The sequence below is a fragment of the Cheilinus undulatus genome, linkage group 21, assembly GCF_018320785.1.
Source record: "Cheilinus undulatus linkage group 21, ASM1832078v1, whole genome shotgun sequence".
In the NCBI taxonomy this organism is placed as follows: domain Eukaryota; kingdom Metazoa; phylum Chordata; class Actinopteri; order Labriformes; family Labridae; genus Cheilinus; species Cheilinus undulatus.
Genome location: NC_054885.1, coordinates 21729221 through 21740509, shown reverse-complemented (window position 1 = coordinate 21740509; position 11289 = coordinate 21729221). Strand labels below are relative to the sequence as shown.

The following is an 11289-nucleotide window of genomic DNA, read 5'->3' as shown; positions in this document are numbered from 1 at the left end:
TCTGCAAGTTCAGTCCAATAAATTGTGACATTGTCTGTCAGCCTTTGGAATAAGAAATCGATACCGAAGAAAAGGGGACGCGAAATTCTTCCGGAATTTTAACGATCTATCGCCCTGGCTATCCTTATAAATATGCGATTCAGCTTGGAGTAGCTTGGTTCGGTCCAGCTTCAGGCTTTTTTTTTAAGCTGGAGCGGCGCTGATAGTGACTGATTATTGCTGTTGATTTTTTGTCCATGCAAGACTCGGGGTGGAAACATGTCTGGCCACTTCTTTGAGGGGATCACTGCTATCAGAGATGGCATTTTGGTCCAGCACTTCGGTTTTTACGTCTAAAGTGCCCCGGAAAATCTTATTCATGTTCACCCTCTCCCTCTCTGTCACCTACTTGTTCTACAGCTTGATGAGCTGCTACAACTCGCTGCAGTTCCCCCTGCAAGAGAACTACGCGTATCAGGGGAGGCTGGTGACGGAGGAGACAACTTTTGTGACATTGAGGGAGAAACTTTACTCCGCTTCCCAGGGCTTTACCGAGTTCACCGAAGCCGAGGGGACCACGGCGGTGACCGGAGCGAGGGAGCATGCTGAAGCCGAGCAGAGGACCGTGGAGTGGATTAGGACTCAGGCGTCTCCGACCAAATCTGCGGCGGCGGCGATTTATCACACCAGCGCGCAGGAGAGGGAGCACCAGGAATTCAGCACCACGGACAGCGAACTCAGGGTGAACTGCACCATGGATTACGGAGTTAAGAAACTTCCCCAAGCCATCATCATCGGGGTGAAGAAAGGGGGGACACGAGCCCTGCTGGAGGCTCTCAGGGTGCACCCCGACGTCAGAGCCGTGGGGAACGAGCCCCATTTCTTTGACAGGAACTACGAGAAGGGGCTGGACTGGTACCGGTGAGTTATCAGCTGTACCTCAAATTTCTTATATTTTCTCACTCTTTGCCATCTATAAATCGTATCATTTTATTTTAAGTGAATCCACATGAAACTTTCTTCCAACTTGCATCTTGAAATCGCTTTTGGAATATAATCCTTCAAAATAAAACAAAATTCTAGAAAAAGTTTTGCACGGCAGTGCAAACTTTTTGGTCAGTTTCGACTTCAAAATCCATAAAGAACCATTCCCAGTCGCCTTCATTGATTTTCTTGGCAGAAAGACAGACAGCTTGGGAAATATGGGATAATGTATCCAACGATCTAAAACTCATAGGGGTTAAAAAGTGCTGCTTAATATCCAGATATGACTCAGTTTCACTTTCAGAGCCTGCCATGATTTGCCAGACACAATACCAGTCATTTATAAACTGTATAATGCAAAAAAGTTGGAGTTGAAATCTGCACACAAGCCTATATTGAGCACATTTTAACATAAATAATAAACAAAAACATACACTGACTACAGCAGACCTTTCTGCCACAGAACCAGCTCACATGACTACTTTAAAAACAGTTTGCACACATTATAAAAGCAGAAAAAAGACACTTGGAGGGGTGTTTATGTGTCTGGTTTAAAATCACACTTTATATGACATGTCTGATAAAGCTATGTGCAGGCAAAAGTGATTCATAACCAAATTTATGCTCATAAATGTAATAATAAAGCAATGATGCTATAAAGAAAATATTGTAGCAACTTTTTTGGTTGATTATGGCTTGATTTGACTTTCCTCTACACTCATCTGCATGTTCATTTTATATGATACCTGTTGAACTGCATAAAAAATATATTCTTCATATTATTTGTAGGTTTGTGCCTTGTTTTTGTCTTTCAGTATCCTTCAGAATTCAGCAGCAATTACCAAAACACCATCTATACTTGCATTATAAATTACTGCACATAAAACAGAGCTGTCTGTCTCCGTTGTTTACACCGCCATCCATGTGTGTGATGGTGACTCTCACTTTGCCAGCCTGACTGCTCCCTGTTTATTACAGCTGTGTTTATGGGAAAAAGAGGGGAGGAAAAAAATCAATCTGAGGGTTCATTCATGGTCAGTTGGTCATGACTGTGTTAAGCGTTGTTCTCACATAATGATGTTTGACTCTGGGAAATTATTTATTTTTTTAAGAAGTCAATGAGCTGATGATGAGAGCGCCGCTGACTCAAAGTCCCTTCTGTTTCCTCCATGGATCCGGGGCTCTGTCACGCCCAGTGTTTGGGTTTTTTTTGGGAGCATCTGCTTTCATCTTTGCTGCATAGACATGAGCTCTCGGCTGTTCATTTAGCTTGTGTTAATGCAAGCTGTTTCATTACGCTGTTGGTGAAAGGCTCATTAGACAGGAGGATGACATGCTTACATAAATAATAATAAGTGTGCTCGTGGGTTTCAGGGGCCCCTGAGTCGAGCAAATCCCTGATGGGGCCTTCATTTTTATAACTGTCCTAGTGATGCATACAGGACAGAGAGAAACATGCAGGCCCATGTAAAGTTAATTGTAATAATCATGATTTGAGAGCAGGCACTTGTGTAAAAATTCATTCATGCCACGTTTGTTTGTTCCTTTCTTTCTAAATGATGCATTATACTGCGTCTCTCTCCCGCTCAGGCTAATGTGCACTTAATGGAAGTGAAATTATGATCAGTTACAGATGTTTGCAGCTATTGGACATTGGTGGAGTTGAATGGGATCATGCCGTTGTCTCATAAAAGTGTGATTCATAAATTTGGGGCCTGTCTTGGTAAACACCTGCTCCACATTGTGATGGATGTGATAGACGGCGTATCCCAAAGGCATTGCATAAGCTCTTACATGTAGGAAAAATGCAGGTGTTCCGAGCTCTGTAAATCCAATGAAATGCATATTTGCTTATTTATTTTGTCCTCTACAAGTCATCCTTAACATTGGTTGTCTTCAGAAACAAACAGATTGTTTATTTTTGTTTTGAGGGGATTTCTTTTCTGCTAGTTTGTGTGACTCTCTAGAGGAAAGAAACCAAGATGAAGGGAACTTCTGTTGAGTTTTTTGCTGTGAATTAAAGCCCTGCCATGAAGTGAAATATAGATATACGCAGTGTGGAGTCATTCAGGCTAGCCTGGAGCCTTTGCCTCTGCAGAGCTCTGTGGTTCACTGAAGGTCATGGGTAGCAGGGTTAGTCCACAGTCAAATCTTTAAATACAGAATTAGTCTTGGAATGTTTTTTTTCCAGCTCCTCCTGCTGTAAAATACCGCTTTTCTCTGTCCAAAAGCTTTACAGTCAATTCTTTCTTTTCCCCTTTCACTTCTGTAAAGCTGAGCCAAAGTATCATAAAGAACCCGCTTCTTCCAAGGATGTTATCATTACCCTGTCTGACATGGTCAAACAGCAGTGACAGCAGCAGAAAACAGGTTATGTACGTGTTCTTTTTTGTAGGCAGCAGCAGCAAACGCCCACTCCTCTCTAACACTGACTGTGTTTGGAGGTGAAACAACCGGAAGGCTGCTGCTGAAGTGAATAAAAGCAGAGATTTGCAAGTTCAGAATATGTAAGGTTGGAAAGAAACAATACTGAGGAATTTTTGTAATCAACCAAGAGTCTAGTATCGAGATATTTGAGGAAATTAATTTGAATGGTTGTAAGATGAAAGACCGCCATGAAGCAAGTCCAAAATGAATGTGATTTAATCACAAATAAGCAAACTAAAAAAAAAAAAATCTTAATATGTTATAAATAAGTGACATTTAGCCTGATCAGCAACCATTATTTAGAGGGATGGTACTATTTCTGAAATAATATAGGCTATATTCCGTTAAGATAGTGCTAGATGAGTGCTGTTTCTGAATACAAAGCTGTCTGTGTGAGTGAAATCATCAAATCTTAAGTGTTTTTTATTCTACTTATGATTAAACCAGCATGTTTGAGATTATATCAAGCAGATGTATGCTGACTTTAGAGCTACTTCTGTATTTTTGATACTCCGTTTCCAGCAGTGACATTCCCGAATCCTTTCTCCACCTCTTTACACTCCTGTATGGCCTCTGAGTCTGCAGAGTGCACACAGCCCTGCAGTTTTATGCATGTAGATGAGAATTAAAGGGTCATTGCTCTATGCTTTTTAAGAACATAGGTACAAGCTTTCAGCTAGAGTTGAAAATATTGTCTAAAATTGACATCACAGGTGCTTGCTCCTTGCAGTAATGGTATTACACCGCAGTGTTAAAAAATTAAAAGGGATAGCACAATTAAATGCATGTTAAGGTGCTTTGACACCTGCTCTCCCTCAAACAAGCCTGTGATGGCACACTCACTTCAGTGTAAGATCACAGAAAATAGTTGTCAGTGACTGCACTTGTAGTGTTAATGGTCAATTCTTTCCTGCTGCGGTTTGTCAAGCTGCTACTGACAGCTCCACATTTCCTGATGTAGCTGTTAATGAGAAAAACACTAGAACATGTTAACAACTGTGGATTTTTGTTGCCAAAGACATACCAGAAATATCATGCTTGTCATTGATTTGCTTTAGCAAAGATTCTAGTGAGTGTACGGAGCTAAATTGTTTACAGCTGCTTCTCTGACTTTATTAACCCTCTGAGACCGGTGTTGTTTTATACGACAATAAGAGACATAGCTTGTAAAAAGTTACATAACTTTTGAACCATGAGCCACTTACATTTTTTCTATCTGGAAGCCCTCTGTTTTTCCATTCTAATGATGACATCCACGTCTTTGTAGCTTTTACGGTAGCTTTATTAGCAAGCAAGGTCTTTCATGATTAAATCCACCCAGAAACTCTGATATTGAACATCTTTTTTTTTATCCATTTTTAATGCATTTTCAATCATGTCTGCTGCTAGCTTGGCATTAGTCACCATATTGTTTTTCCAAAATGGATGTCACATGGGCTGTGACATCGAGGGCAGGCTCTTCCTCGTCATGTCATGCAAACAATGCATGTGTATCAGTGTTAATTTTGTCGACCAAAACTATTTCTAAAAACTATTTCTAAAAAGATATCTAATCTTATGACAAAGAATAAGACTAAAATTTTCAAAAGCTGTCAAAATGAAAACTGATATATATATATATATATATATGTACTTAAAAACTGGAGGAGACAGGCCTGAATGAGTCATAATGGAGACAAAAAGAGACAGAGAGCCTGTGACGTGGCCCTCTGTGTCTCTGCAAACAGGAACTGCTTTGAATAATGGCTTATAATTGACCAATATTAAAAAGTGTGAGGTCTTTTTTCTTTGTTAAAAGGTAAATATATTAAAAACTTTTTGTCCCAGAATGATTTTTTTTTCACTTTTTGGTCCCCAAGGGATAGGAGAACAAGTGTGAGCAAAAAAGTATTAGTCATTATTGTTTACTGTGTCACATAAAAATCTTTGCGCTTTAATTTCAGTTTTGTCTTTACTTTTGTCTGTATAGTCCCATAACTTAAAAAAAAAAATCAAGTGACATTAGCATAACACAAATATTCTTAAAGCCCAGGTTGTCCTGAAAAAGGGATGTAGCTTGACTGGCACCCCAAGGTTTAAGTTTTACAGACTTAAGACATTAAGGCCAGGCAAGAGAAAATGTACAAAAAAATAGCTCAGAGGGTTGAAACCAGTGGTTCTCAACTAGCCATAGGACCCACAACCACCTTCTTAAAGTGAAATCCAGACCCAAATTTCTGATATTTCTCAACCATTAACATTCATTACATGAAAAAAGTTGCAGTTTAACCCTAGATGGAACCAAACATATTACTGAACAAAGAGACTGGAAAGAACTAAAAGAGGACATGCATGCAAACATGTTATATCACTCTGTTTTGCTGTGGTAATGTAGATATTTGGTGTTTTTAAGATCTTAAGAAATTAAAATAAAGTCTTGGGGAAATCAGCTTTATTAAGAATATTTCCAAAAGCCATAAAATATATGGAAACTTGGCTGCCAAGAACAGGACTATTAAATCAGTTTATAATGAGGGCCAGCTCCCAAATGAAGGGCCTGAAAAATTTTACATGACATACAGTTAGTATGATAATTTTATACCTTTTATCATGCCATTAGTAGGGATGCTGATGTAATCCTATAGAAAAGGGTGCCTTAAGCCCCAAAATCTTCTCACAGCTAAAAGCAGAGCCAAGTGGTGTTAAAATTGGAAAGTTGTCTTAAAATGTTTTCTTAAGTTGTATTCCTTGCACACCACTATGCCAATGGGCCTTACACAAACAGATAAAAACACATACTGCTCTATCCATTCCCTGTACAACTGCCTGTTCTCTTAGTCTTTTGTTGCTGTTATTTTAAGTAGGAGACACATTTTGTCTGGCTTCCTGGCCAAGAACATGTCTACAGGTGCTGGAATTTGTGCATTAAGGTGCTGGAGTGGAAGCAGTGAATTGTCAGGCAGGTTTGAGAGGAGATGTAAACAAGGATTACTGAAGGGTGAGCAAACAAAATAGGATATAAATGTAACAGATGTTAATGAAAATAGAATAAAACTTGCACTTTTTTGTTAAAACTAATGTGGATCATCTTTAAGCATAAGTACTCTTCTTAAAAGGGCACTAAAATGACCTCAGGAGCCTGACACAGTCCTATGGCCTCCAGCTGAATAGCCTGCCTCTAGAAATGGGCCTAGGCATCATTTATTTCCACTGAAAACAGCTCTTTGACCCATGAGCTGAGAACCACAGGTGTAAACTTCTGTACTATGAGTCATGCAGCGCTGGGCTAGAATAAACTGAGTTGATTGGTTCCAGCCACAGAAAAGCCGGCAGAGACATTCTCCAATGCATGCTCTCTCGCTTTATCTGGATGTTATTACTGACATCAACCTTGGACAGAAGATAACACACATTTTAAGTGACTGCTGTGCTTTATGTTCAATATACTGATACAAGCTGGTAATGTTTGGTTTGATTCATGTCTGCTCTAAAGTGTGAGAGCAAAACAGCTGATGATGGGACTCTCTTTAAGTTCTTGTCTGGCTCATATCACTCTGTAACCTTATTTTTATTTATCCATCCCATCATTGTGTCTGGTATCTGTGTAGGTTCTTATTCATACAGGTCAAAGTTATCCAAAACTTGGTCTAAAGGGGGCAAGGGGCTCCCAAACTTTCCAGCCTGTGACCCCCAAAATAACAGTCCAGGGATCCCCACCATCCTTGGGGGTGGTTTCATTGTACAACATTATTGTTGTAATTTTAGGGTATCTTTTTACACATCAACCCTGTTTTAAATACAATTGAAGACATTTTAGCAATATTTTTGCAATTATGGATAAAATACACCACTTTAAATAACTGTAATTTTCTCTTTGTTTTTGGAAAGCTTCCCATGACTCCACCTCAGTGTCTGATGACCCCCTGCGGGTCCTGATCCCCACTTTGGGAACCACTTGTTTAAGATATCGGTAGCATCGGTTATGGCTCATATGTACATTATGATGCATGCATTACAACTGGTGATGCTGGTGTTACAACAATCCATTTCATAGCAGAAATAATATCAGTGATGGTATTGATACTTACGTACCATGTGAACATGGCATTCACTAAGGAAAGCATACAGGTACAAATAATTTATCAGTTACCAGTGTGAATCTGCTTTAGCACATAATTACCAACTTAAGCACTACTTCTGCATGTCTATACTTGCATGTCATTGTGCTTAAAACATTGAAATGTTGAATTTTGTGTTTTATTTGTAATTCTGTTGACACCACCTCCAACAGCATTAAGCAAATGAGAAAGAAATGATGAAGGTGGTAACACTCACCAGTTTTCTTTTTATTTTGGGTGTAAATAACACAGACGCTTCCAGAGTGTTTTATATATATATATATATATATATATATATATATATATATATTTGAGAGCTCTGTGTACTTGTTTTTTTTTTAAAAAAAAAACAGAGTTCATATCCATTAAAAGTGCTGCACAAATCCAGCACGCATCTAAAATTCACATCAGGATCCAAAGTTTATTGAGCGTCTGCTCTGAGCCTGAGAAGACGGGCCCAGATTGGTGATTGGTGCTGCTTCCCCATTTTTTAGCGCTCTTGGACAGTTCCTGCAGTGTGTTTTGGGCTTCCTTGAACAAGCAATTAGCAATGTAGTGCCATCATTAGCGTACACAGAGGACTTTGAACAGCCAATTGGTGCTTCTAATGTTGTCTCTATTTTCTGAGTAAAGAGGATGAGCCACCGCCGCCAGGGTTTAACTTATGGGTTCTCCTGAGCGTGCCTCAGCCTGGTGCTAACGCCCATCCAGGGATAGAAAGCGTTTGATGCATTATGACCAAAACAGCAAATGTTACTTGAGCTCTGTGCCAAAATTTAGGGAATAATAATATGCCTCATAAATTGTGCTGAAGGATATTATTGATTATCAGTTGTACATGAAGATTTCTTTCAGGGAGCGGCCTAATTAGGGCTTATTAGGGAGGCTTTCTGCTCCGTTATTGCAATTTTGTAAAATGCCAAACAAAAAGTGTTTAGATCAGTTTTAAAGACAGTGTTTGGGTGGGAAAACTGCCAACAACCATGAACAGATTACCCTAAACTGCTGTTCCAAACAAGGACAAAGGTTTAAGGTATCCGTATTAATACCTATGAAGGTAAATTTGGTTGATACTAAGTGTTCCTGGTACAAAACAACTAATAAAAGCAACTAATTTACAGTTTAAGGCACATCCAGACAAAATAGACAAAAAGAAGCTTTCAAAATGACAAGAACATAAACATCAAAAAACAATATGCTTGCTGTTTAAAGATTTGTTTTTTTCTGTTTTTAAGTGATTTATTTTTACATTACAGAATGTGAAAATTCAATTTTTCAAAGCATTTTAACATCTGAGTCATTTCTGCAGACTAAAAGTGGCAGTATCAGCCCACCATGCTGCTAAAACACCATTGTGAATAGTGTCAGATTGTTCGTTTTTAGATTAATTCCACTTGAAAAGCACGTGTGACTGGATCAAATAATACAGCGGGAGGCGTGAGTTTTCTCATCTAGTGAGACTCAATGGATCTGTGCTCTGCATTGATGTGTGAACCGGACAGTCAGCAGAGTGGGAGCAGTTCTATCAGTCCTTTGCAGGAAGGAAGAATAGCTTTCTCCATACTGAAAGAAACCGATGAGGAGCTAATGGTTTGAGAAATATGCCCTGGAATAATGAAATTTTGTCACAAAAATGCAACTTAGGGATTTTTCATTGTTAAGGCTTGAATGTATCCTAAAATGCCTCTCTGTCCCATGAGAAAGAATCCAAAATAATGAAAAATTGATGTGTTTGTATTCTGATATTTTGCTTCAGCACAATCAGCTTGTGTGTGTCTGTGCCAGGGGTGCAAAGTTGAACAGATACTGGTGAAAAAAAATCCATACAAGAGTCAGAGACACAGCTACATCAACAAAGAAGCGCAGAAGCACAGATCTGAAATGAATTCAATGTGAAATTCATCAAAAATCAATGTGGCTGTGAAACACTGATCTTTAAATTTGCAGGAACACTGCCTTTGAGTTCTTGTTCTGCCTGCGAGTGTGTGTCTAAGTGTGTATCATTACAAACAGTACTTACTTCAGAAATCCTCTTCCTGAAAACAATCCAACATGGAAGAAAGTCTCCTTCATGTACCCACTGGTAGAAAGCTTCCCAATGCTGTTTTATGATAAAAGAACAATAAAATAATGAAACGAGTGAAATACGGCTGTAGATTCAGGTTTAAAGCACCTGTAAGGAACGTAGGGTTTGAGTCATATTTGGCGCCCCCTGGTGGATATATTTTAAACCATATATCATTGCTGATTTTGTCCAGTACATGTGTTAGTAGTTTTATTATTGAGGCTGTGAAACAATAAAAAAATCTCATCATGGCTAATCTCCTTATTATGCTGTTAATTTCAAGTAATCTCCATTGTCATTAGATTTTAAAGTTCACTGTTTTGAAATTAAACTATTTTTGTCTCATTCAGGAACACTTCTGCATTCATGGTTATGGAGGAGAGTCTATGCAAAACTGTGATATCTGACATACCTGTGAAATTCCATCCCTCCATGCTCTTTTTGTCAGGAATGTGCCCTGAGAACATTAAAAAAGTTTAACCTTTGTGGTGGATTTGGGAGGGATCATGGCGGTGTGCTAGCTTAGCAAACAATCTGCTAACTAGCTAACAGGCTATGACGAGTCATATATTTAAGGGGTCAACTGATACTGTTTTTTCAGAGCCGAAACAGCCAGATTAGACCAGTCCAATAACTGACATCTGGAACCTATTTGCCGTTATTATAACATACATAATTTACTAAATGTGGAAAAAAAGTGGAATGTCATGATCAAAAAAAGCAGAAAGAGAAACAATTTAGCCCCATCTCTATCAGCGTGAAAAACACAGAGAACAACACGGAAGCAACAGGAAAACAGGAAGTGATTCCACATGCTTATTGTGTCAATAGCACCCAGGCTTAAGTGTTGATTGGCTACTATGTGATAATTTGCCAATTACACTTTTGTATGCAGGACATTTGCTGAGGCTGAGGAGAGTGAAAATAAAGCTAGTTGGGACAACACCACTTACACTGGAGACAAAGTAGAGTATTTATTAATTTGATTACTGGTAAAATAAAGTGCCGATAATTGTCCACATGCACACTATCTGCCACACACACACACACACAAAAAAAAATGGCCCGGGTTTGAATCTGGCCTGAGGCACTTTATTGCATGTTTCTCCCCTGCTCTCGTCCCTATTTCTGACTCTATCCACTGTCCTCCTATCAAATAAAAAAAGCCACAAAAATGCTCAAAATAAATCTTTAAAAAAAAGTTGAAAGGCATGATAACATGAAAAAAATTAAATGTCTCAATGAGTTAGCTTAGCTTAGCTTAGCTTAGTTTAGTGGGTTTGACCAATCACATGCCCTTTTCAAAGAATTATTTCTCAAAATGTTATACTTCTTTTTTCTTGGCATACAATATTAGTCCAGTTGTTGTCTTGGTTACATAGTTTTCTATGTTACGGAGGTTCCTGTGCTATAGGCGGTGTTAACCATATATTTACAGATGTAAAGACATCAGTTGCATATCTGAGTTGAATTGAGGGTGTTAATTGTAATCGACTTGCTGTTCGGATAAAAACCTGCTTTTATTTTGAAAGAATAGAGTGGCAGCTGGACAGCTCAGTGGTTCACATTGCAGACTTTGTAACAGGAGACTGGGGGTTTGAATCCCACACTACGACTATCCAGTGTGGGCTGTTGGGCGAGGTCCTAAATGTCCCAGATGCACATGGCTCTGGAAAAAAGCAGCTGCTAAATGACATTGTGACATTGCAACAGTAAAAACAAGGACCTTTGGGTAGA

The 11289-nt window shown here is 38.9% G+C and overlaps 1 protein-coding gene across 1 annotated transcript in view; it reads left to right on the top strand.

Annotated features, from left to right (window-relative positions):
• Nucleotides 1-298: 298 nt before the first annotated feature.
• The window catches only part of hs3st4 (heparan sulfate (glucosamine) 3-O-sulfotransferase 4), a 134387-nt gene continuing 123396 nt past the window's right edge, over nt 299-11289 (top strand). The window contains exon 1 of the mRNA XM_041778216.1: nt 299-900. Within this exon, the coding sequence (XP_041634150.1) occupies nt 299-900 (602 nt within the window). The remainder of the gene's footprint in view (nt 901-11289) is intronic.